At 37.8% G+C, this 27,641-nt stretch overlaps 1 protein-coding gene and 1 long non-coding RNA gene across 6 annotated transcripts in view; one reads left to right on the top strand and one right to left on the bottom strand.

Moving 5' to 3' along the window:
* Positions 1-821: 821 nt before the first annotated feature.
* LOC113834623 lies at positions 822-1,691 on the bottom strand. Its single transcript, XR_003483287.2, has 2 exons — positions 1,277-1,691; positions 822-1,155 (listed from the first exon to the last, which is right to left on the bottom strand). It is a non-coding gene; the product is annotated as an uncharacterized LOC113834623 (long non-coding RNA).
* Positions 1,692-2,079: 388 nt separating this feature from the next.
* Positions 2,080-27,641, top strand: part of Upf2 (UPF2 regulator of nonsense mediated mRNA decay) — a 105,676-nt gene continuing 80,114 nt past the window's right edge. For 4 of the 5 annotated variants that reach the window (XM_027405169.2, XM_027405172.2, XM_027405173.2 and 1 more), the window contains exons 1-6: positions 2,080-2,202; positions 7,163-7,542; positions 9,947-10,726; positions 22,237-22,397; positions 24,475-24,669; positions 27,143-27,292. In XM_027405169.2, the coding sequence (XP_027260970.1) occupies positions 7,181-7,542; positions 9,947-10,726; positions 22,237-22,397; positions 24,475-24,669; positions 27,143-27,292 (1,648 nt within the window). In that variant the 5' untranslated portion in view covers positions 2,080-2,202; positions 7,163-7,180. Of the gene's footprint in view, positions 2,203-3,087; positions 3,277-7,162; positions 7,543-9,946; positions 10,727-22,236; positions 22,398-24,474; positions 24,670-27,142; positions 27,293-27,641 lie in introns of all 5 variants that reach the window. The other variant, XM_027405170.2, reaches the window with a different exon arrangement.

A 27,641-nucleotide genomic window follows, 5' to 3' on the forward strand; every position in this document is an offset into this window, starting at 1 on the left:
AGGGTTTCTCTGTGTAGCTTTGGAGCCTATCCTGGCACTTGCTTGGAGACCAGGCTGGCCTCGAACTCTCAGAGATCCACCTATCTCTGCCTCCGGGGTGCTGGGATTAAAGGCGTGCGCCACCAACGCCCAGCCGGTAAATCTTTTCTTTTTCCTTCCTTTTCTTAAAAGTCCTTAAAAATAGGCCGGGCGTTGGTGGCGCTACACAGAGAAACCCTGTCTCGAAAAACCAAAAAAAAAAAAAAAAAAAAAAGTCCTTAAAAATGTTTACTTCATGTGTACTTGAATGTATAGATGTGCAATGCAGAGGCCAGAAGAGGGTGTCAGAGGCCCTGGAACTGGAGGTGTGAGCCACCGCGTGACTGAACCCAGATCAAGTGATTCTAACTGATGAGCAACCTCTCCAGCTCTCTTTTTTTGTGTTTTAAAGTGGGATCCTGAATTGGAATCCAGGGCTTCAGGCAACGTAAGGCAACACTCTAAGCTATATCCCCAGGCCCAAGAAATAAATACTTTGTTTTGACATAGGATTTTGCTATGTGTGCGGGGCTGGCCCCGAACTTGTGTCAATCCTCCTGTTGCGCTGGTATTACAGATGAGAAGCACACCAGATCTGGAGCAGGATCAAACAGTGAGACAAAATAAGAAAAGGAAAGAGAAGAAATGTAAGTTGTCCTCACTTGTGTGGTGCCATACCAAAAAAAAAAAAAAATCTCTTATCAATAGTACAGAACGGAGTATTCATCTTTCTCTACTTTGGTACCCTTTATGTGATTGACTTAGTGGTTGTTCTGAACAAGAAAAAAATTTAACACAGGAAGTGCATAATTTGAAAGAGAATTTACTTAACAATAACAAAAGAAAAGACAAATCAAAGTAAAGTAATCAAACAAAAGTAAAGAAAAAAAGAAAAGACAAATCAAATGGGCAAAGGCTGAATAAAAAGGAGCCTAGACATCTCAAGTAGTTGGGTTGGTAGCAGATCATTGCGTGGGCGTGAACACTGATGAGGCTCCTCTTGTAAAGCAAGAATCCAGGCTTGTTTTGCACCTTTGCTCCCCTGGCTACGGGCCAGCCAGAGCGGAACCATATGCACATCCTGGCAGATTCACAATTTCAACAAAAATCGGAGGTCAGACGCACAATTGCATCCACCTAGGAAAACAGTAGGTCGAGCAGCTGACAGCGCATTGCAAAGTCTATTTGGTTCAAGTTAGTAACCCCATCCCTTTAAAAGACGGGGATTTCATTCCACTGTAAAAATTAAAATGCTTACAATAGAGGGCTTTCCAGAAGAATCATATGGGAAAAGTTTTGATTGCTCTCCATTCTAGTTGTTTTTCAGGTCCAACACCCGAAACTGATTCTGGAAAGTCCCCCACGAGACTTTCGGTCTAGTATTATTCCTAAGCAACCTCTACCTTCTTCACCAGCCATATTCTTTTGTTGCTTCTTTCAGTTTCTTAAAACTTCAATTCTTCGGTATTAGTCCAATCAAACTTTGCCTCCTTGAACCTCTCTCTCCCTTACGTTCGCACCAGGAAACTCCTCCGAGAGTCAAATGACCAAACTTGTCCTCGATAGCGCTCCGTAATTCTACTATCCCACCACTCTTCTTCGCCTCCTCTAGTCCCGCCCCGCCTCATTCCGGCTCCCCCTCTCCCCGCACCGCCGGGGAAGTGTTTGCGCCTGCGCATCTCCAATTCAGGCACTTTCCCTTTCCTGACGACCAATCCACTTCCCGCCCCCGGTCCTTGGAACACTCCTCCCTCCGCTGAGGCCCTGGTTGGAGGCGCTGGGAGCAGTTGCCCTATATATTGCCTGTATAAAAAAATCCACAGATAGGGGAATTTGAACGAGTCGCTGAAGCGGATGGCATATACTTCAGATTTGGCATATATAGATCACTTCAGAGACAAAATGAGGGTCTCAACCCGGAGCGAGGACTGGCGACGTGGGTCAGTTTTGATTGGGCAATACTGAGGGCAGCCATCTCCTTTTCCCCACCCTCCGCCCCGCCCCCCTGGCAGCGGGACCGCGTTGGTGAGTGGCGGGCGGGAGGGCCGACGGGCGGAGGGAGGAGGGGGAGCTGAGGGAAGGCGGGCCCTCGGCTGCGAGATAGGTGGGGGGAGGGGAGGGGAGAGCCCGAGCGCTGGAGTTGGTGCTGGGAAACCCGGGGCTAATGTTGACAACAGGCTCTAGGTGAGTCCCAGGGAGCCTCCTTCCCCTCCGCTCCAACGATGGGGAAGATCTGGCGCTGAGGGGGACCGGCCTGGACTCCTACTCCCCGAGGGACCGGAGAGGCGACTCCGCACTCCAGCTCTCCGGGGGCGGCGAGCAGTGGAGGGACGAGCGGGTCGGACGTCGTTCTCCTCAGACCCCTCTCCCGGAGGGGCTGGCCAATGTGGGGGATCTCTCGGCCGGGCCGGGCCGAGGCTGGCGTGAGGGGCGGCAGAAGAGATGCCTGCCCCACATGCCTGGGCCGGGCCTCGGGGCTGGAGGCGGGGGAGCCTGCTGTGGAGGGGGAAGGTTTTCGGGGGCGTGGAGGAGTGCGAGAAGAGGCTGGGGCGAGCTCCGGACTCCGGAGGGAGGGAAGCGTGGACGAGGAAGTGGGGCGATGTAGAGTAACCAGACGAGCCCGAGAGAGAGGCTTCGGTGCTGAGGGATTGTGGGGCTGGAAGTTAGGGTTAGGGCTAGGATGATACCCCCAAGGAGTGGGAGTTGTGGCCGGCAACTGTGTCTGTGGTGGGACACTGAGCCACAGCGGGGGTTTGTGGGAGATGCCTGTGCAGGGAAGAGGCTTGGGGTGGACCTGCGGATGGTGGCACTGGGGCTGTTTGGATTTACTTCCTTTTAATCAGGTAGGCTGGTTGATTCTCCCCCTCTTCCCCAAGACTTTCAGTACTTTCTTAGTAGTACTGTTGAGCGAAGGAGGCGATCACATGATGTGAGATCTGGTGAGTCAAGCAGAGGCCCCTTACAGGTTTGGGGGTACGCATAGTAGCGACTAGTCCTGCTGTCTTAAATGAGGTGACTGACACGTTAGACGAAAGTAAGACTGTCACTGACCCTTCTCATTTGTCATAGTTTTTAGGTGGTCATAAAAGTCGTACAGATCATCAGGAAAGCCATTTTTGAGCTGTGGTGAAATTTCTGAAAATTTTGAATGAGTCTCACATATATAAGGACTTTGTAAAAGAATAAAGTCAGAGACTGGAAGATATCTCTGTGCTGATACCTTTAGAACACTTTGAGTTCAAAACACAGACTTGAAAGGTAAACCAGCATTCTCTTACTCTGTAGTATTTTCAGAACAGTCTAATTGTGATTTCATACTTAGACCATATGGTACTTAGTGAAGTTATAGCTTTATTAGGGAAACACCTCCGTTCCCTGTCCTCTCTAGCATACTGCACTGAAATCTGTTTTACTAGTAAAGTAGTTTTTACTTTCTTTTAGAGGTTTAGAATATATCTAGAAAACCAAATAAAATAATACATACCAAGTGTCAGGACACTATTTTGGGAGCTAGAAAGGTGGGTTTGAACCATACTTTACTTTTAAGGGCTGTCTGAATAAAATTGTATTCAGCAAAGTAGTTTGTAAGGGTTCCTCATATTTCAATTTCAAGACCACTAACTTCTATATTCTTTACTTTCATATAGTGTTACATGGGAAATTTGGAAATACCTTATGTGAATTACTTAGCTGTTGTTAGAGTTATTAAAGTAAGTAAGGATTTAGCGTTTTATTAAATATGAGCTCAGTTTAATTTTTTATTTTTCAATTTAAGTTTTTAAAATTGGCAAGATACAAATGAGTACTTATCAGATTCATGTTTGTTTTCTAGTTTATTTGATTTTTAAACTCCTTTGAATCTGAATGTAGCGGAAAAGAGAGAGAACTGGGTAGCCACTACAGCAGTTGGTAAATCTTGGGCAGATCACACTGCCTTTGACACTCAGTGTAAAAGCTGAAGTTTGGAGTGGGTAAAATCTGACAGTCCTTCCTTCAGTGTTAGGTGTGAAAGAGAATTCACATTTATTCAATGGCTTTATGGTAGCCACTGTGCTATAAGTTTAGTAACTCTTTAAGATAAGTAGCAGTAGCTCCATTTTATTGATGAATAATTAGTATAAACAGAATAGTTAACTTGCCTGATTTCCATAGCTGGTAAGGTACAGAGTTGGGATGCAAACCTGAACTCTGACTTGAAAATGGTTCTGTTTTTACAAGTTGCATTGTTGCCTGCACTTTTTCTTACAAATTTATTAGTTGAAATTTAGTTCTGACACCAAGACTTACAGATCTAGTGGGAATTTGTTTTATCATCTTCTGAAACAGGATTTGTCTCAGTTTCTCATTGACTATTGCCATCTATTAGTGTAGTAGTTATTTCCATTTAAATGACGATTGGAAAGTTATGAATGTTTGGGACCCTTTTGAGCTTGTAAATGATGACCTTTCATGGGTTTGTCAGATAAAAAGTGAGTTTGTTGATGCTTTAGAAGAATTTAAGATTTAATTTGTAAGCAACACCTTAGCTGTAAATTCTGATGTTCTTATTTTTGTTGCTTGAGAATTCTATATTCTTGTAATCCTTGAAATATCTTGTTTATACTTCAAATCACAAAATCCATATTTCATAAAATTTTGTTGTATTTAATGATTAATACCCTTAAGTAAAATTGTGTAATTACCTTAGACATTATGTTGTCTCTGTACTTTCAGGCAGAGTGTGCTAATAAGTTAAAACCTGTATGTAGCAAGTGCTTAGCCATTATCAGAGACCTCTACTGAGATTCACAATTCTATGATTTGTCATAGTCAGGTGTCTGTGATCAAGTCTTCCATTTCACAGTGTGGTACTCTCAGGATTCTTAACTTTGGTTAAGACTGTGGGTTCACATTCCAGTTCTATCACCAGCTGTGGAGGCCTTGGTCAAGTTACTTGGTTAAGTCTCAATTTACTCATTTATAAAATAGGGAAAACAATACCCACCTCATAAAGATTTTAGTATTAAGTGAGAATTTACATAAAATGTTTAGTATTTAGTTTGGTGGTATACTGTTTGAAAGTTAATTTTAGAGTGTGACATTTTCACATTAAAGGTGGGTATATTCTGGAGAACAGGAAAGTAAAAGAAGAAAGGGGGAAGGCTGAAGGAGGTGAAGACTATGACTACTAAGCTGTATACCTACAGAATTCTGGTCTGGGTTGTCTTTCTGGGATAATATTTTAGCGTGTTCAAGTAAATTCCTTATTTGTTCATACTTTATTTATTATTGCAAATGTTCTAGCTATTAACCTGGGGTTTATTGCTAGAATTTAAATGCTATAGTTGAAAATATTTAAGAATACTATGTATATCCTTAACTTTTACTAAGACACCAAGAAGTTTAAGTAATTTTATACTTTGTAAATTAAATTGTGGTTTTTCTTATAGGTAATGTTTAGATTATTTAGAAATTAAAACATAAAAATATTGCCTGAAAAATTATATGAGATAACTAGTTCTGGGTAGAGAAATATGTTTTTACAAAACTTCTATGTTTTGATGAGATATACAGGTTTTTTTTTTTTCTTCCAGTATTTGTAGTTTCCAGTTAAGGGTGTGAGTTTGTTTAGTGCTGTCCAAATAGCACTTTCTATGATGGTGGAAATGTTCAGTATCTGTACTGTTTTGTTAGGTAACCACTAGGCATGGGGGACTGAGGACTTGAAATATGGTGGTTCTGAGGAACTGAATTATAGATTTTATGTTGAAGTGGCTTAGTGCAGTGGTTCTTCAGCCAGTGATTCTTATGTCCCTTAGGAGCAGTTATTAATATCAAGTCATTTTTGTTGTCTCATCTGAGGAGGGACTGTTGCATTTACTAGATGGGAGGCATAGAGGCGTCTAGCTACTTCAGGGATATAGAATAACCTCCTAGTTCCTCAAAGAGTGAATTATCTTATAGGCTGGGGATACAGCTCAGTGGTAGAATGCTTACCTTGTAGGCAGAAAGCCTGGGTTTCATTTCCATGCTAAACAGACAAAACAAAAACCAAAAAACACCAGAACAGAATATACAGATTTATTAATCATTGTGTTTATAAATATTGCCTTTTACTATTGAGATTAAAAGACTGAGGTTCAATTCCCAACACTCACATGACAGCTCACAACTGTCTGTAATTCCAGTTTTAGAGGATCCAACATGCTCACACAGACATTCATGCAGGTCAAACACCAATACACATAAAATAAAAATAAAATTATTTTTAAAAAAAACTTAAATTATTTACTTATTGATTTAGTGTATGTGCAAGTCAGATGCCAACTTGTAAGAATTGGTTCTCTCCTTCCACTCTGTGCATTCCTGGATGTCAGACTTGGTGGCAAGTCCTTTATCCATGGCCACCTTGCCAGCCTTGTTTTTGTTATTTTTTTAGTTAGGGACTTAACCATATAGCTGAAGCTGGTGTGCAACTCACTATATAACAAAGGCTTACCTCTTAACTAGAGCAGTCCTCTGCCTTGGCCTACTGGATACTGCTCTTACACATGTAAAAAACTTGGGTTAAAACTTACTCTGCTGTTTCCAGTTTAAGGGATGAATTGTTTTGGAGTCCATTGTGGTTGGAGCTGGATAATATGTCTAGATGTTCTAGGTGCTGTGCTGCCACTCTTCTGTTATGTTTTCTTTTTTGAGACGGGGGGTCTCTCGAACTCTGGTTGTCCTGGAACTTGGTATATAGACAGGCTGGCCCAGAATTCATGGAGATCTATCTGCCTGCCTCTGCCTCCCAAATGCTGAGATAAAAGTGTACACCACCCTGCCCAACCCACTTTTATGCTTGGGTATTTCCTTAATTAAAAAGTGAAAACAAAACCAAACAAAAATACTTAGATATAGGAATAACTAATAGTGATAATACATGGATGAAACCAACAATTTTTTAATGGTGCTGGAGATTGAGTCTTGTGCATTCTGGACAAGCTGTTTACTACCAGTATACCCCTAGCCCCCAAGACGTTTCCATCACAGCAGTATTACTTTGAATATATTTTAAGATTTCATGGTTGCCAGGCTTCATATATTTTGTTTCAAATACAATGTCATATTATTAAATAAAAGCCACTCTGCCCACAGTACTGACATTCTTTTACTCTCACAGATTGTCTTGGGTCACATAATGCCAGCTGAGCGTAAAAAGTCAGCAAGTATGGAAGAAAAAGAATCTTTACTAAACAACAAGGAGAAAGACTGCAGTGAAAGGCGGCCAGTGAGCAGCAAGGAGAAACCAAAAGACGATCTCAAGATCCCTGCCAAGAAGGAGGTCAGTAAAGTCCCTGAAGACAAAAAGAAGAAACTTGAAGAAGATAAGAGAAAAAAAGAAGACAAGGAACGTAAGAAAAAGGAGGAAGAAAAGGTGAAGGCAGAGGAAGAATTAAAGAAGAAGGAGGAGGAAGAAAAGAAGAAACATGAAGAGGAAGAGAAAAAAAAGCAGGAAGAGCAGGCCAAACGGCAGCAAGAGGAAGCAGCTGCTCAGCTAAAGTAAGAAATCTTAGTTATGGTGTGAAGGAGTGAGAGTGCGGCTTCTTGAAGTTTGGGAGAATGCTAGCTTGTTTTAGTTCTCCAAACTAGGAACATGTTTGAGGTGCTTTAAGTATTGCAGTCTTTAATGTTTTATGAGGTCTAGGGTGATCTAGGTTTTTGTTTCTAAGAGCTTTTATCATGGAGCTTCCCCCTGGCCCTTCAGTGGTAGGGATTAACCTTGAACCTTCTACAAGCTAGGCAAGTGTTCTTCAACTAAGATTTACTTTGCAATACACTTTACAAACCCTTAATCTCTCCTTTATTTATTTACTTATTAATATATGTTTCTTATTTATGTTTGTTTGTGTGAGTGTATATCATGTGTGCAGGTGACCCAGGAGGCCAGAAGGAGGGCATCAGATCCCTGGAGCTGTACTTAGAGGTGGTTGTGAGTCACCCGATAATAGTTCCTAGGAACCAAGCTTGGGTCCTGTGGGAGAATGGCAAGTCCTCTTAAACACTGAGACATTTCTCTAGTCTCAGTTTCTCCCTTTTTAGTAAGAGAGGTCTGGAAGGCAGTTGTAGTAGCCAATTTTAGAATATTCACAACCATCATTCTTAAGAATTTTTTGCTTATTTACGTTTCTTCTAAAACTAATAATCAGACTCAGTTGTTAGTTAGGCTTGTGTAGTAAGCACTTTTACCTGATGACCCATCTTGTTAAAATTTTAATTGGTAAACATACTTGATTTCACAGTAGTTTCCTTTGCCTCTTCAAAGTTAGCTTTTTTTTTTTTTTTTTTTTTTTTTGAGACTGGGCTTCTCTGTGTAGCTTTGGAGTCTATCCTGGCACTTGCTCTGTAGACCAGGCTGACCTTGAACTCAACAGAGATCCACCTGCCTCTGCCTCCCAAGTGCTGGGATTACAGGTGTGGGCTACCACCACCCGACTATATTCTAAAATCTTAAAATCAAATTTTCTCTTGTTTCCACCCCTTCCCCAAGTCATGACTTCATTTTAAACTTTTTCTGTATTCTGAGTGAAAAAATGAGTATCAGTGTTTAGCTATTCTAAGCCACTGGAAGGACCTCGAAATCGGCACTAGACACCCCAAGACCAAATTCTCAACACAAAGGAGATTTATTTGCCTCAGAGGGACAAAGGGCTGGGAGTAAGGAAAAGACAGGAGACAGAGAATGAAAGAGAAGGGAAGAGGAACAAGGGAAATAAGGAAGGGGTATTTGCCCCCAGGGTTAAACGACTACCCCTGGATAGAGAGAAGATGCATGTGGCAGTGTTAGGATGAGTTGTTTTTTTTGTTTGGGCATGTTAACTAGTATAGCTAAAAGGGGGCTTTTGGTTGATATACTTCAGACCTTGGTAGTTAGCCTCAGGAGGAGGAAGTGGCTGAATAAGGGAATAGACCTTGGTGACTAGCTAGCTTTAGGAATATAACAGTTTAGCAAGGTAGAAGGACTGGGGGAGAAAGATAAGGCAAAAACTGTTGGTGCCATGTTAAAGCCCCTTCAGTCATGATTTTTGTTGTTGTTGTTAATGAAAAAAAGTCGGATTTTATTTTTACTTTATGTATATGAGTGCTTGCCACCATGTATGTCTTTGCACCACATGCATGCATTGTCTTTGGAGGCCTGAAGAGGGCAGCAAATCTTCTGGGACTGGAGTTCCAGATTGTTATGAGCTACAATATGGGTGCTGGGAATTGAACCTAGGTCCTCTGGAAGAGCAGCCATCGCTCCTAACTTTGTTCCATCTCTGCAGTCCAGGATCATCATCTTTTTTTTTTTTTTTTTTTTTTTTAAAGGCAATTTTTTATGTTTACTCAGGCTGGCTTTTACCAATGGTTTGATACATGCTGAATATGGAAAAACAGTTCTTAACAATTTAGAACATCTTAAATATGTTTTATAATGGACGTTCTTTACCTGAAATGTTTCTTGTGTAAATGTTTTTCTGTTTGCTTCTGTTAAACAATTGGTATCATTCCCAGGCATATCATTTTATATTTTACATATTGAACATTATGTCTTAATCAGTTGAACTTGTAGACTGATAGAATGATTAACAATTTGGATTAATTAATTTAAAATCATTCCATCCCAGTAGGTGTGATAATTTACTGTGCTATTATTAAGTCATTAATAAGATACCTTTGGAAGTATTGAAAGAGGTGAATACATCTCAGTAGTGCAATGCTTGCCCAGCATACGTAAAGCCCAAGGTTCTGCAGTACCCCAAGACAAAAATAAAAAAAAAAGTAGTGGGAAGTCATTTTGCACCTTTTGTATATCTCGGATTCTTATACTTAGATCATAGCTTTTCATTGGCTTTTACTCTTAAGTGGATTATAAATGCTGCTTCAAAATGTGCATTTTCATTTGTGTTTTGTCTTTTTTCTGTAGAGAGAAAGAAGAATCCCTTCAGCTTCATCAGGAAGCTTGGGAACGACATCAGTTACGAAAGGAACTCCGTAGCAAAAACCAAAATGCTCCAGACAACCGACCAGAGGAAAATTTCTTTAGCCGCCTAGATTCGAGCTTAAAGAAAAATACTGCTTTTGTCAAGAAACTAAAAACGATTACGGAACAACAGAGAGACTCCTTGTCTCATGATTTTAATGGCCTGAATTTAAGCAAATATATTGCAGAAGCCGTAGCTTCCATTGTGGAAGCAAAATTAAAAATTTCTGATGTGAACTGTGCCGTGCACCTCTGCTCTCTCTTTCACCAGCGGTACGCTGACTTCGCGCCCTCACTTCTTCAGGTGTGGAAAAAACATTTCGAAGCAAGGAAAGAGGAGAAAACGCCTAACATTACCAAGCTAAGAACTGACTTGCGTTTCATTGCAGAATTGACAATAGTGGGAATTTTCACTGACAAAGAAGGTCTTTCCTTAATCTATGAACAGCTAAAAAGTATTATTAATGCTGATCGAGAATCCCACACTCATGTTTCTGTGGTGATTAGTTTCTGTCGCCATTGTGGAGATGATATTGCTGGACTTGTACCAAGGAAAGTCAAGAGTGCTGCAGAGAAGTTTAATTTGAACTTTCCTCCTAGTGAGATAATTAGTCCAGAGAAGCAGCAGCCTTTCCAGAATCTTTTAAAAGAGTACTTTACGTCTTTGACCAAACACCTGAAAAGGGACCACAGGGAGCTTCAGAATACTGAGAGGCAAAACAGGTGATTTTCAAATGTTTCTCAGAATTGAGAATTAATTGTGGAGCTCGTACTTAAAATGTTTAAAGTCTTCATGCCACTGAGAGAACTTATGGAAAAGGGCTCCTTACAGGTGATTTCTTAGCATCCAGGAAAATTTCAATAGTAGCATAGTCTTAAGTACTCATCTGTAAATGTGACTCTACAATAGATTTTATTTCTGATTTTAAAAGAAACCTGCAAGAAGGTGGTAATTTTTGCATTTTTGATGTGTTTGCTTCCTGTGGTAAAAAAAACAAAAACAAAAAACAACTTATTAATGTTGAGTAAATTTTCTGTTTCTGTCACTTTAACTGACCTGCCACTATTTTTCTGTGTTTCAGTGTGTCTCCTAGCAGGTTTGCTTTCATTGTTTTGTATTTTAAGTGGTTAATGTCACTGCTGCTGCTTGCTCTTGTAAAGAAAATGAGTCATTAGTTAGCAGTGGTGTTTCAGATCAGAATTTTGATAAATAGTCATGAAAAGTGTCTCTGGCTAAGTTTTAAAGTGCATTGACAGGACTCCTTTCTGAGGACTACTATTTACAATTTTAACCAAGTCACGTATTGTGCCTGAGGTCATTGGTAAAAAGACCCTTTTTGAAGCAATTAAATTGATACCATAATTACTAATGTCCGCACTGAGCAGGCAACAATAAGCTATGCAATTTGTGAGCATTAGTCCAACTTTAATGGGATTGTTGATTTGATGGAGTTCTGGGGTATGCAGAAAGGAGTAATATCAGTTCCATTTAGCAGAATACTTTACCACTAGTTAAATTATAAACGTAGGGATCTAGAATTTCTACTGATCAACCCGTTAATGAGGAGGCATACCTTTTTCTGTTCTCCTGAGCCTGCAGGGGGAGAGGACTGGTGTAAGTGATTACCCCTGGAAGATGATTGATTTAACCAGAAAGACAATGATTGTGTTTGACAGTAGTAGTATATTAGTACAGGATCAGGTTGATGTCCAGACTATGTGAAAAGTCCTAGTGACCAAAGGTGACTCAGGTGAGAATTAGACTCTGTGGGCAACATAGCAAAATCATATCTCAAAGAAGAGTGGAAACAATTAACATTCTTGTTTATGGCTTTAAATGTTAGTTTTCATATATTTAAGTCTTCTTAATTATGATTTGCATAATGCTTTGTCATTTTCATCCTCCTTTCCCTTATATTGTCTACCTAATACATCACAACTGATTTTGTAAATATAACAATTTATGAATTTTATTGACTTCTTCATGGTTTTATTGGTTACTTTAGAGTTTGTGTATTTAGTTTTAGCTTTATAGCATCCTAGGAGAGAGAAACTACAGTGATTTAATGCCAGAATGAGACATGTGTCTCTGATTCCTGTGACTTCAGTTGCATATTTGCTGACTGCCAGATGCTTGCTTTTTTTTTTTTTTTTTTTTTTTTTTGGATAGCTGTCTACAATTCTACACTGTTCCAATCTTCTTCAGACACTTTCACTATCCTTAGGATGACATTTGTTTTTGATTCATTCTTTTCTGTGACCAATATTGCTTTTGCTTGTTTAACTGTCTTGTTAATTTTATTTTTTTGCTTAGGACTTTTTACACGGAGGCCTGATTCTCAAATGGACTGTTTGTTTTTGTTTGTTTGAGACAGGGTCTCACTAGGTAGCCTTGGCTGGCTTCAAGCTTGCTATGGAGACCAGACTGGCCTGGAACACGTAGAGATCACTGGCCTCATCCTTTGAGTGATAGGACTAAAGGCGTGCACCACAATGCCTGGTTCAAATGATCAACTACCCTCTTAAGGTTGTTCTTTACTTTGAATTAGTGCAGTAATATTTACCCTGAGAACATACTTGCTGAACTCTTTATCTTTTGATGTGGTATCTCACTCTGTTTGCTTAACTAAGACTTATTTAGATGGTGTGGATATGCTATTTTAACCTAATGATATTGCTAGTGATTTTATGTGTGTTATTAAGTGTTAGTTAAGTGTTATTAAGAGTTAGTAAATGGGTGGGTTGTTTGTTTTTTGAGAGAGGGTTTCTCTGTGTAGCATTGGCTGTCTTGGAACTAGCTCTATAGACCAGACTAGCCTTGAACTCAGAGAGATCTGACTGCCGAGTGCTGGGATTAAAGGCGTCCACCACCACCACCACCACCCAGCAGTAAATGGGTTCTTATCTGCTGGTCCACCTACAGTTTTGATAGACTTATCTTCTGTTCATTTATTACTGTGGCCTTTCTTCAAAAAACTTACCTGCTCTGATAACAGAACTGGTTTTTGTTGTTGTTGTTTGTTTTTCGAGGTAGGGTTCCATTATGTAGGTCTGGCTGTCTGGAAATTTGCTCTGTAGACCAGGCTAGCTTGCCTCTGCCTCACCAGTGTTGGGATTAAAGGCATATGCCACCACTGCCCATTGATAACAGAACTGTTAATCTACAGTTTTAGAGTTTACCAGGGTAGATTGACATTAATATTATGGAAGTCATTTGCCCCAGCATACATTGTCTACTTACAGATGCAGTAATTCAGGGATTTGAAAATCTTAGTAGAAAATATTTGACATCTGGTTTAGTAAAGTTACTTAGGGCTCAACATACTTTCAGTTGCTAATCAACTTCAATAATGAAGATGCAGATAACGTCACTAAGGAAAAAAATTAACTTGAAATGGATTAGTGCAGAATCCCTTTTTTTTTTTCTGAAAGGGCTTATTGCTTTTGAAGTAATCAGTTTTTAAAAAGTTTCTCCTTTGAAAACATGACTCGGTAGTTGTTTATATGGGGAAAAAAGTCAATTATGGATAGTAATTTCTCTTAGGTGTGATAACCTAGAAAACTGAATAATAAATGAGCTGATACTTCAGACTCAGATGTAATTAATTTTTTTTAATCCATTATTCAGTGTCTTAGGAAAGTCATATGCACTATTTTCATTCTAGGAATCATAAATGCTTTTGGTTATTTTGCTGTTTAACTTGTTAGGAAGCACTGTTCTTAGAGATTGTGAAATCTTACTCTGTGTGCACTGAAGTTTATACTTAAAATTTGATTTAACAAAAAAATTTTGTTGTCTTTTGGAGTCAGAGTCTTACTGTGTAACCCACACTGGCTTCCAGTTCAAGATCTCTTGATTCGGCCTCCCAGGTATTAATATCAGCTGTGTGCCACCAGGTCCAGTTCTGTCCAACTAAATTTTAAACATAGACTGACTCAGAATTTCTGGTGCTTTCTTGGCCAGGCTCAGTGGTGCACACCTTTAATCCCACTTGGGAGGCAGAGGCATGCTGATCTCTTTGTGTATGAAGCCAGTCTGGTGTACAGGACAGTCAGGGCTACACAGAAAACCCTGTCTCAAAAACAAAACAAAATAATGAAAATCAATAAATTCTTGTGCTTTCTTAAAGACACTGGAATGAATGACTATATGAGTGATAATGAGTTCTCTATTCTTTTCTCATAATGGGTCCTATAGTTTATACACTACCTCTTAACCCTAAATAATTCACAGCTTTGACTAGTAGTGCAGTTGACTTTAGAGAATGGTGAATTTTGACAAATTTGAATTATAAATGTTTGTTTATTTTAAAAATACGGTTTTTTTTTGTTTTAAAGATTTTATTTATTATGTATACAGTCTTCTGCCTGCAAGCCAGCAGAGGGCACCAGATCTCATTCAAGGTGGTTTCGAGTCACCATGTGGTTGCTGGGAATTGAACTCAGGACCTCTGGAAGAACAGTCAGTACTCTTAACTGCTGAGCCATCTCTCCAGCCCTAAAAATATGTTTTATTATACATTTTGCCTAAGTGATCTTAAGCAGCTCTGGGAAGTGACAGCATGTATAGATTTTAAAATTAATATTTGCCAACTGGAGTTTTGCCTTCTGTTGTATTTGGTTATTATGTTACAGAGGTCTTACTAGTTTTTTGACATTTAATAAAATTGAAGAAATACTTAATTTTTAGTAAATATAATGTTATGGTTAACAAATTTTTCTTTAGTAGAGTAAAATAATACATTCAAATATTAGGTAGTAATTTTCAGTACTCAAAATGGTGTATGTGTTGGTGTGTGTGGGTGTGTGTGTGTTGGGATGAAAGCCAGGGTTTATGCAGGTATTTCTATCACCAACTCCTAAAGCAGCAGTTTTCAACCTGTTGGTTGTCATGAACCCTTTGGAGAAGTTGAACTACCCTTTTATAGGGTAAGAACCTGTAAGATGCCTAAGATCATCGGAAAACACAGAAATTTAATTATGATTCATAACAGTAGCAAAGTTATAGTTATGAAGTAGCAATGAAAATAATTTTATGTGAGTTCGAGGCCAGCCTGGTCTACAGAGTGAGTTCTGGGGCAGCCAGAGCTACATAGTGAGACCTTGTCTTGAAAACAGCAACAACAAAAATAGATATTGCCTCACTGAATATTCTCCTCAAGCAAGCTCTAACAGTGTTAAAAGAACCCTCTGTTGTTACCTCCTCATAGGTTACTAACTTTGTTTAAATGAATTTGACATAATTGAATAAAAACTTGAATAAGAATAGTTACAATATAAACACTAGTGTCTTCATGAAATAAGATAACCATAACCAAAATTAAAATGAGATTGTAAGAAATTTAGTTTAATTCTAGAGCATATTTTTGTGATGATTTGACAGTGCAGTAGTAGCAAATAAGAGGTTAAAACCCAGAATTTTTTTTCTTGATTTAGTTATGACCATATTTTCAAGGTTTTATGTGTCCTATCTGGCTTTTTGTTTTTCTGTTTGTTTGTTTGTTTAGGTTTTGATTTGACAGGATTTCACTGTCAAAACAGGCCCTGGCTGTCCTGGAACTCACTCTGTAGACCAGGATGGCTTCAAACTCAGAGATACCTGCCTCTACCTCCCAAGGGCTAGGATGAAAGGTGTGTGTCACATAGCCTGGCATGGATGCTTGTATTCTTGCTAAATTTTTTTTTTTTAAATTTCACTTCTAGAAGATCAAAATAATATTTGGCATTTAAACTTTTTACTTTTTACAGTGGCTTTAGTACTTTTTTTCTCATAGAGATCCATTTTCTATCAATATAATGCATTATATGTATAATTTACTGATGTTTTCACAATATCCCTAAAGGAAATATCTGTATGTTGAAGGTGAGTGATGAAGGAATTTGAGGACTTGCCCAAGAAGAACCAATGACAATATCCAGTTGGTTTTTTTTTCTTTTTCAGTGCTCTATTTCTCATAACTATACAGCACCTGTGTTGTCACTACTAGTTCTGTTACTTAATATAAAACTTCTCAGTAGCCGATCCATCCCTACCAACTCAAATGCCAACAAGAGGGAATCCTGGTTAACTTTTTGGTTAAAAAGAGGATTTAAAATAGGCACCTTGATTTTGGTGGCTTGTTTTTGATATGTATGTTTAAGAGAGATTGAAATTCAAATATGTCTAAAATAGATTTTTGTTTTGGTTTTTTTGTTTGTTTTTCAAGATGAGATTTCCCTGTAGCTTTGGAGGCTGTCCTGAAATTCACTCAGACCAGGCTGGCCATGAACTCACAGAGATCACATGCCTCTATCTCCTGAGTGCTGGGATTAAAGGTGTGCACCACGGGGAACCCCCCCCCCTGCAAAATGTAATTTCAGAGACAGTCATAATCTACTTTTTAATAATGCATACTCCAGAACCAGGGTGCTTGGGTCCAAATCCTAGACTTGCCATTTCCTCTGCATTCTAGGGCAAATTACCTTGCCCACTTGTGCTGCAGCATTCTTACCCTTCAAATGGAGAAAATAATAGTGTTCTGATGTAAATGTGTGTCATGTAGTGGATTCCTATGTAGAAAAATGCTTTTATTCTTTACTATATTGCCAGTTTGATCTTCTGGAAAACCTTCTGAGTCATTGTTGTTTTGAAAATTGGTATGTTACACTTTTTAAATACCAATGTTCGAACATTGAACTCTGATAGTCTTAACCCCAGCTTTGCTGAGCTATGCTCATAGTTCACTTTAAAAATTTATTTTTAAGACAGTATAAAGCAAATAAGTAATCTATACTTAAAAATAAAAAGGAATAACAAGTCAAATCATAAAAGTGGAAAATTGGAAAAGAAAAAGTATGCCTTTTACTATGAGGCATTAATGGGTTAATATTTGATTCAAGAATAAACTACTTAATATTTTCTGTCAGTGTTATAATAGTAACATAAAAAAACACTAAACAGTGTGGTCGCCTGTGCCTTTAATCCCAGCACTCTGGAAGCTGAGGTGGTCAGAGCCCTATGAGTTTAAGGCCACTTTTAGGGTACTTCTTGATGGTAACCTCTCATTGAATAAAAGAGGTTTTATCTTTCTGTGTTTTTGGAGACTGTGTCTTACATTTGTAGCCCTAAATTCATGGTGATCCACCCTTCTTTGCCTCCCAAGTGTTGGACTTAAAGGCTTGAGCAGCAGGGAATCTTTATATATATATATATATATATATATATATATATATATATATATATATATATATATATATTAGTAAGATTTAGGATTGGTTTTTGTCTCCATCACTTTTCACATCTGTGAGTGGGTACCATTACCTCAGTGTTGAGCAAGCATGGAAAGGAAAAAGGAAACAAGGTAGTTAATAAATTTTTAACGGTGATAATTAATTGATTTACCTAATTCTAGTCATGCTGAAAGATTGACACAATGTCGCCCACTGGCCAGATTTGGTCATTGACTAGTTTTTAGTGACTTGTGTAAGGATGGTTTTTTTCTTTCCAGTTGGGTAAAAAAATTTAAAAGGTGACTAATGCTTTGTAAAATGTGAAAATTAAATGAAATTGACACTTCCCTGCTCTTAAAAGTTTTATCCTGGCAGTTACTGTTGTGCTGCAGTAGCAGTGAACAGTTTCAGTGAAGATCCTGTGGTCTAGAAAACTTAGAATAGTGAGTTCCTGGTTCTTTCCAGAAAAAGTTTACTGACCTCTAACAGTGGTTTGAAAAGAATGCTTTCAAGTTCAGCTTTGTTAATAGATATGTTTCGAAAAAGATTGGACTAGTACATGGTTATCATTAGATTGATTTTGCTTATATTTTCAGTGTTAACATTCTCATGCACTTCATTTAAGACATTTCGGTGAGGAGTTGAAGTAGAGCTCAAAATACAGTGCTTGCCTATCGTGTGAAGCCCTGGGTTATATCCCTAGCACTGCATAGGAACAAAAAGGCAAGATTTTGTTTTTTGTCTTGTTTTGTTCTTAATTTCATCATTGGAGACTGAACTTAAGGCCTAATCAAAACTAGAGACTGAGCTCCATTCCCACCCAACACTTTTGAAGATAGATTTCTGTGCTTAAAGTCATAATAGTCTTATTTTGTGCTGTAGCTTCAGTGAGCTGTTTTAATAAGTATGTGTTGGATAAGTGGTCAAATTAGATACCACTTTGGGTTCTGTTTGTAACAGAGCTCAAGTTCTTCGTTTATGATGTAGTTGGGGAAAAAAATCCCAAAGTCTTAGTTTTTATTTTCCTAAGGGATCTTTTACTGAATACTTAACCTACATATGTATTTAACTATTAAACAACTAGATAAATTAATGTTGTTAAGTTGTTAAAGAATTTGATCATGGTCTGGGTTTGGTGGTGTATGCCTGTAATTCATAGCATTCAGGATGCAGAGGCAGGGGGTTTGCTAATTCCCAGACCATCTGGGTATTATATTTAATTGAAGGCCAACCCACACTACAAGACCAACTGACCCTTTCCTCCCTCCCTTCCTTCTATACTTGGGATTGAACGTAGGTCCTCACAGGTGTTAAGACAAGTGATCTACCACTGAGCTATAACCTCATCACTGAGACCCTGTCACCAAAACAAAACAGAATTGAGATTTAAGGGAAGGTTAAGGAGCATCTCTGAAGTTTTTAAGCTTTTTTAAAGATATTTTCATTTTATGTGTGTTTTGCCTCCATGTATGTCTCTTCCCCACATACATGCATGGTGCCTTCAAAATCGAGAAAAGGTGTTAGATCCTCTTTGTTGTAGTTACAGGTAGAAACCATGTGAGTGCTGGGAATCCAGCTCAGGTCTTCTGGAAGAATAACAAATGCCCTTAACTATTGAGCCATCTCTCCAGACTTAGTTTTTGTTTTATTTTATATGTATGGATGTTTGCTTCCTTGTGTGTCAACACTACATGTGTGTTTGGTCATCCCCAATTTTAAAGTTTTAATTTTGTCCCAGTGGAACTGCAGAAGAACTAGATTCTAGATACATGGAATTAAATTTAATCATTGATTTGAATCATGTTTAATTGATAAGTGCAAAAGCCCCAGGCAACTACTTAAACATGAAGTTGATCCTAAGTAGCTCTGTTTTTAATTATGATAAAATTATGATAAAATTATGATCACTTTACTGCTTATGTGCCAGAAATTCTTACTTGTATATTTTTTGTATTGTATATTTTTATGGACTGAATGCATGTTGATCAGATGACCAAAAGGTGAAAACTTGTTAAAGAAATACATTTCTAGATTGTGTTCTAGGCTTCCTCTACTTGTTTTTGTTTTTTGGTTTTTTTTTTCTTTTTCAAATACTGTAATAGTGTTAACATGTTTCTTTCCTAAAATTGTATGTATGTGAACAGTTGTTCTGTGGTGCATGTGTGGTCAGAGAACAACTTGTGGAAGTTGATTCTATTCTTTCACCATGTATATACCAGGAACTGAACTTAGGTCATCAGGCTTTGTGGCAAGCACTTTTTACCCTTTGAGCCATTTGAATGACCCCATTGTAGCATGGTAATTTTCATTAGCTATACTGAAATGTCTTAGAACCATTGTTATCCCTCCTAACAACAGTTTAACATGAGAATGAACTTGAGTTTTTATCAGCTCTGATACTAATTTGCACATTATTCTTATTAGTGTATTTATGTGTGCATTATATATATGTGCTCAGGTGTTCAGGTGTGTGTGGGTGTGTGTATGTGTATGTATGTATGTATGTATGTATGTATGTGTGTATGTGTGTATGTGTGTATGTGTGTATGTAGGTGTGTACATGCTACAGTGCACATTCAGTTCTCTTTTTAACTTTGTGGGTCCCAGATATAGAAGTTGGGTTGTTAGGCTTGATAGCAAGTGTGTTGGCTGATCCATTTTGACAGCCCATTGTGTATATTTGAATCATTTATTTGTTTTAACTAAAAGCTTACAAATTTGTCTTAGAACTGATTGAATATTCTAATAAGATCATAGTAATGTTAATAGTTTCTGTCATGAATATACATATTTTTGTTTTAATCTTTAAAAATCTATGAACTGGGCTGGAGAGATGGCTCAGCGGTTAAGAGCACTGCCTGCTCTTCCAAAGGTCCTGAATTCAATTCCCAGCAACCACATGGTGGTGGCTCATGACCATCTGTAATGAGATTTGGTGCCCTCTTCTGGCCTACAGGCATACATGCAAGCTGAACACTGTACACATAATAAATAAATAAATATTTAAAAAAATCTATGAACTTGGCAAAAGAAACTTTTATTTTGCCTATCATATTACTTTAAAGTAAAAAATATGGAAAACTTTTTGTTGTTGTTGTTTTTTCTAGACAAGGTTTCTCTGTGTAACAGCCTAGCAGTCCTAGCTCCGGAAACTTTTAAGACAATAGTTTTGGTTTTTGTAGAGATGCTTTTAGCCTAGATAATTATGGTTAAACAGAAGTTGCTAATACCTTAAAGTCATAAAAAATGAGTGAAAAAATTAATTTTAAGCATATCTGATAGTAAATTATTTTTCCCTCCATCTCTCCCTCCCTTACTTTCTTTTTGGTGTTGCTATGGTTGGAATCCAGGGCCTTGTGGGAAGTGTTCTCCCACAGAATCACATTCCTGGTCCCAAAATTTCTCATTGTAAACCCTAATCAGATTTGGGGAAGTAAAGAAATGATTGATTTAGTGAGTCCATGCATTGATGTGCTTATATTGGCAGCTGATGCTCCAAAGAGTAGAACCAGTATTTATTACACACAGAGAAGGTTTCCCTAGGTGAGTAATCTAGGATGTTTGGATACTCTTCTGAGTAGGCAGGGAGAAGTGAGTGTAGGCATAGTTTTCACTATCTTTCTGTGACTTTTAAGAGGATAACTCCTCAAAAAATAAGAACTTATTTCTAAGGATGCTCAAATCTAAGCAATAAACTTTACTTTTGGGAATGCTTTAATTTATAATTCATAATTGGCTTTTAAAAACCTATATTGAAAGTTGGGTGTAATAGCACATCCAGGCACTTAGGGAATGGAGACAGGAGGCTCATGGAGTTGAAGATCAGCCTTGACAACAGTAGTGAGCTTGAAACCCGACTGGGCTACATGAGACCCAATTTCAGTCAACCTATAAAACCTCTATCATAGGCAGGGCGTTGGTGGTGCACGCCTTTATTCCCAGCATTTGGAGGCAGAGGCAGGTGGGATCTCTGTGAGTTCAAGACAAGCTTGGTCTCCAGAGCGAGTGCCAGGATAGGCTCCAAAACTACACAGAGAAACCCTGTCTCAAAAAACAAAACAAACAAAACAACCCCCCCCAAAAAACTCTATCATATGTATGGTATTGTTTATAAATACTAGTTACGTTATTATATAAGTATTTAATGTGGAACAAATTATATCCTTCTGTATAAGTTTTAACTGCTTATGTTAATATGGTAGAAATTTTGATTTATACATGTTGGTTATTTTCTGATAGTTTTACATTAGTAATCCAAGAATGACTTATTGGTAGTTTTATGAAATAGGAAGAATCATATCCTTGGGCTTCCCCATGAAAGCCTGGACTTGAGTAAGTGGGCTTATCAGTTATTTTTATCCACTGAATAAAGAACCAGTACTATAAATTGAAAACTGGCTATATTAGAGAAATGGATTTTTACAAAAGATAATCTTGATTTAAATCATACAACTTTATGGATAGCCAATTCTGGCTTTGAACCTGTTATATTAAGAAACTGACTTTTGTGGGTGTCTTTTAGCTAACAGTATGTCTTAGGAAAGCAGAATGTAACATAATAACAACAATAGTTATTTTACAGTAAATTGTTAAATATATTTTCTTATGAAATCATTGTTGAGATTTAAGGACAACTGTTTCTTTTTATAACATGTTACTTTTGAAAACCAGTTTGGAGTGATGTGAAGCAAACATTTTTGATTAACCATATGTCAAAGAGTTATGTCCTTGTAACAAAATACTAAATAATCTTTTGTTGTTTAGTAAAGTTAAATATTATGGTGATTCTGAATGCATACTTCTTAATCTTTGAGTAAACTTAATTGCTTAGGTGATTTTTTTGTTGTTGTTGTATTTTAGTTTTCAGATATAGCCAGAGAACATGAAATTTAAAAAAAAAAAATACTAAGTTAGCAAAGACCATTATGTTAAATTTCTGTGGTAAGATCAAATTTCATGGATCATTTCCCATGATCATGTCTGCTTTGACAAGCTTATCAAATTATTTCATTGTTTGTTTATAGGCGTATTCTGCATTCTAAAGGCGAGCTAAGTGAAGATAGGCATAAACAGTATGAAGAATTTGCAATGTCCTACCAGAAGCTGCTGGCAAATTCTCAATCCTTAGCAGACCTTTTGGATGAAAATATGCCAGACCTTCCTCAGGACAAACCAACACCAGAAGGTAAAACACAACCCAGTGTGGTAAGGGGTATCTGCGTGTATATGTGTCAAAGGACAACTTTGTGGAGTTCTCTGTTTTTACTGTATGGGTTCTTGAGATCGAGCTCAGGTCATCAAACTTAGTAGCAAGCATATTTGCCCATCCAGTCATCTTGCTAGTGCACAACATCCTTTATCATGATTTTTTTTAAAATCAGTTTTTTGTATGTGTGTATGTGAATGTATTTATCTTTGTGGTGTGTATGTGCACATGTATGTGAAAGGGACACAGGAATGTGTATATAGAATTCAGACATTAATGTCAGGTGTGTTCCTTAGTCCACCTGTTTGTGTATGTATTTGTTTGCTTTATGCATTTATGGGTGGTTTGGTGCCTGTATGTGTTAAGGCCAGAGATTGATGTCATGTGTCTTTCTCTTGTTCAAGTTCGTCCGTCCGTCTGTCCCCCCTCCTTCCTTTTCTCTCTCCTTTCCTCCCTCCCTCTTCTCCTTAAGTCTTCTTTCTTTCTCTGACAAGATCACTATATAACTCTGGCTGAAGGGCTGAAGAGATGGCTAAGTGGTTAAAAACACTTGTAATCCTTGCAGAAGACCTGGGTTTGGTTCCTAGCACCCAAATGGTAGTTCATAACCATCTTTAACTTCAGCACAGAACGCATAAAGCCTGTGGATGGCTTCTTAATTATAAACTAGGAATTTCTTTCTGTCTTTCTTTCTTTCTTCCTTTCTTTTTTTTTTTTTTTTTTATGTTCTGAGCTTATTACTCTACAGTTATATGTAAGGGGAATGAGGAGGGGATAAGAATGAATACAGACATAGTTTTCCTTTCTCTGCTAAGAGGAGGGGGGCTAGGGATATAGCTTACTGATGGGAGTGTTGATTTAGCATGCCCCAGGCCTTCAGTTCAATCCTGAGCACCTCAAAACCCCAGCAGAAAAGACATATTTACATACTTATTTTTCATTCCTCCTTTCTCAGCTATTTTATCAATTGGTATTATACATAGCAATTTGCCCAGGATTAAACTAAGAGGAAGGATCTTGTGAATTTAGTGTTTATGTTGGTCTTCTGCTCTTATCTGATTTGGGGTCTTAACTAAAAACTTATGACATGTGACCATCTTTAATGTCATGATGGTCATAATGACCATTAAAGATGGTCACATGTCTGCTGATGGATGGCTCGGTGGGTACTTGCCTCACTAGCCTGACAGCCTGAATTTGCTTCCCAGAATCCTCATAAAGTTGGGAGGAGAGAACTGACTCTTAAAAATTATCTTCCGACTTCGAGCATACATTTGCCCCCCCCCCACACGTAATAATTATAATTAAAAAGATGGGCCTGGGAATGGTGGCACACACCTTTAATCCTGGCACTTGGGAGGCAGAGCAGATCTCTGAGTTTGAGGCCAGCCTCATCTACAGAATGAGTTCCAGGACAGCCAGGGCTGTTAACACAGAGAACCTTGTCTCAAACACACACACACACACACACACACACACACACACACACGCACGCACGCGCGCGCGAAAAGAAAAGAAAAGAAAAGAAAAGAAAAGAAAAGAAAGATCATCACTGTCTGGAAAGACGGTGAGCCGTTTAGAGCACTCACTGCTCTTCCAAAAGCTGAGGTTTGATGCCCAGCACCCACATTGAGCATCTGTAACTCCAGTTCCAGGGAATCCAATAAACTCAAGCAGGCACAGTCACACACACATACACATAAATAAGAATAAATAAAATAAATCTTAAAAAAAAAAAAAGACATGTTGGCACTAGGCTTTAATCCAGCATTCAGGAGGCAGAGGCAGGCAGATCTCTGAGTTCAACACCAGCCTGGTCTACAGTGAGTGAGCTCCAGGAAAGCCAGGGCTACACCCTCTCTCGAAAAAGAAAACAAAACAGAACAAAAAAAGATACTCATATGTAATCTCAAGTGCCTGTTGATTGAAGAAATTCTAGTAAGTTGAAACAATAGAGATTCAATAGCTATAAAATTGAAAATAAAGTATAATGCTATGTTTATTACCATGCTATTTCTGAAATAATGTTATCTGCTCATGGTTTATTTTATTGTAGAGCATGGACCTGGAATTGATATATTTACACCTGGTAAACCTGGAGAATATGACTTAGAAGGTGGTATATGGGAAGATGAAGATGCTCGGAATTTTTATGAAAACCTTATTGATTTGAAAGCATTTGTTCCAGCCATCTTGTTTAAAGACAATGAAAAAAGTCAGAACAAAGATGCTAACAAAGATGATTCCAAAGGTAAATTAGTTTTTCAAATGTTATTTATTATTATTATTGTGCATATTTTATGTGTGCCAGGGGTTGGGAGTAGTGCATGGCAATCAGAGGACAACTTTACAGAGTCTGTTCTCTCATTCTACCTATCTTCATGTGGATTCTAGGGATCAGACTTGGTTTTCAGGCTTGCAAGGCAAGTGCTTTGCCACCTAAGCCATCTTACCCTCCTTCCAAAGGTAGATTCTCAAGGAAACAGCCAACATTCCATGTGGTAGAAATGTGTTCCAGAATGGTATGTGTTTACAAACAAACAATATGTATGTAGCTGAATAGTAGGAATTCAGCAAATAATTGCTGAAGAAGGAAATGAGTGAGTGTAGTCTCTAAATTTAGAGGCAGCAAAAGTTCTTAGAGCTTCCCTACATCTTTGGTATAGCATTGAATGTCATGATATAAAATATTTTTTCCTTTATTGCAGAATTTAGAGATAGAAGATATGAAACTGATATTTTGAGTGGTTTAAGTATATATTTAAAAGCAATTGTTATTTATTTGGTATATATATATACATTTTGTATATATATATATATATATATATATATATATATATATATATATATGAATATGGGTACATAAGCATAGATTTTTGAACCTAAGTTCTTAAATTTTGTTTTATTTTATTTTTTTGAAACCACATCTCTCTCTGTAGCCCTGGATGGCCTAGAACATTGTCCCAGACTAGCCTTGAACATGTATTAGCCTTCCTGCCTCAGTCTCCTTAGTGCTGGTATTACAGGCATAAGCCACAAAAACACACATTCTCCTTCTTATTCTTTCTGTCTCTCTCTCAATAATTTTTTTTTTAATCTAAAGGAAACAAGAAAGGCTAGTATGATGAACTCATATTTATCTATTACTCAGCTTCTACAGATATTAACATTTTGTCAGTTTTGTTGACTGTAAGGTTTGGTTCTATTTTATTTATTTCTAGCCATTTTCCTTTGTTAGATCCATTTGTTTCCTTAACCACTTTCCTGATTATTTCTTCTCTGCATTTGGTCTTTTCTAATTTATTTAGTATATTACTACTAAGTTAATTTTTGTATCAAATCATATTTCAGTGTTACCTCCTGCACAACCCAGGAAAGATCATACTGCATATAAAAATAAAGGAGAGGGACCTGGAGAGGATTTCAGTGGTTAAGAGAACTGGCTGTTTTTTCCAGATGACCCAGCCAGGTTTGAGTCCTAGTACCCACAGAGTAGCTTATAACCATTTCTAACTCTAGTTCTTTGGTATCCTGACCCCTACATTCAATCAACACATCTATACACATAAAATTTAAATTGAGAGGAGGGCGGGTGGCAGGGGAGAGCTGGGGGCCACTGTAATGAACTTTATCTTCTATCCTTAGCATAGATGGTGATATCATGTAAGCTAGCTAGCCTGTCTCCATCCCTCCCTTTTCTTTCTTCCTTGTTTTTTTTTTTTTTTCCCCTTTCCTCTTTCCAGTGAACAAATAGAGAACTGAAGAAGTTAGATAGCCTATTCCAGTGGTGCACTGGGAAAACATATGGTGCATATATGTGCATACACGCCAAATACTCATACACATAAAGTAAAATTTGAAAAACATTAAGAAAGACAACAGAGAATTAAAAAAGGAAAGATCCATTTTTTATGGATCAATAAGCTCAATCTGTTTTGTAAAAATCTCTTTAGTTTTCATTCAGGTTTGTCAGATATATACCTGTTTTTAGACAAGTCATATAGACTTACCAGAATTTATCTAATTTTTTTGCAGCAGGATTAAAAAATTTTAGAGAAGTTATATAGATTTTTGTAAATCTTTAATATCTTTATAGCAGTGTTAAAAATTTTAGAGATGTTACATAGGTTTTTGTGAATTTTTAATATTTTTGTAGTAGGATTTTAAAAAATTTTTTTTTTTTTTTGGTTTTTTTTGTTTGTTTGGTTGGTTTTGGTTTTAGAGACAGGATTTTCTGTGTAACAGCACTGGCTGTCCTGGAACTCAGTTTGTAGATCAGGCTGGCCTCCAACTCACAGAGATCCATCTGCCTCTGCCCCTGAGTGCTGGGATTGAAGGCATATGCCATCACCTCCTGGCTGTTTTTTATTTTTTTATGTCTGGGTATTTTGTCTACATATATATCTGTGTTCCACATGCGTGCCTAGTGCCCTTGGAGGACAGAAGAGGTGTTGTACCTCCTGGGACTGTTGTTACAAACAGTTGTGAACTATCATATGGATGCTGGGAATCATACTTCTCTGGGAGAGCCGCCAGTGCTCTTAACCATTGAGACGTCTCTCCTGCCCTCTACAGGATTTTGAACTGACCTTGAATTCAAATGTATTTGTTGTTTGTTTTTGTATATTTTAGCTAGTTTTGTTATGTTGAACCCAAGGTCCCTTGCATGCTAGTTAAATATTCCACCATTATACCCCAGCTTCTTATTCTTTGTTTATAAACAGAAGCAAAAGAACCAAAGGATAATAAGGAGGCATCAAGTCCTGATGATTTGGAACTTGAGTTGGAGAATCTAGAAATTAATGATGATACGCTGGAATTAGAAGGTGGAGATGAAGCTGAAGATCTTACAAAGAAACTCCTTGATGAGCAAGGTAAAGGGTTATCTCATCAGTCTTTATTTTTTGTTATTTTTTACAAACCTCTTGCTTAAAAATGTGGATCTTTTCTTTTTAATTGTTGTTTTCTTAATGTTTTTTTAAAATTTATTTTCTGTGTGTGTTTGCACATACGTATGTATGTATGTATGTATGTGTATGTATGTATGTATGTGCACCATTTGTGTTCCTGGTGCCCGTGGAATTCAGAAGAGGGCATCAGATTCCCTGGAATTGGAGTGAGGGAAGGTTAAGAGCTTCTGGGTGATGGGAACTGAACACCAGTCCTCTGCAATAGTAACAAGTGTTCTTTACCACTGAGCCATCTAGCTCTCCAGTCCCAATT

This window comes from Cricetulus griseus, chromosome 3 (assembly GCF_003668045.3).
Source record: "Cricetulus griseus strain 17A/GY chromosome 3, alternate assembly CriGri-PICRH-1.0, whole genome shotgun sequence".
Lineage (NCBI taxonomy): Eukaryota > Metazoa > Chordata > Mammalia > Rodentia > Cricetidae > Cricetulus > Cricetulus griseus.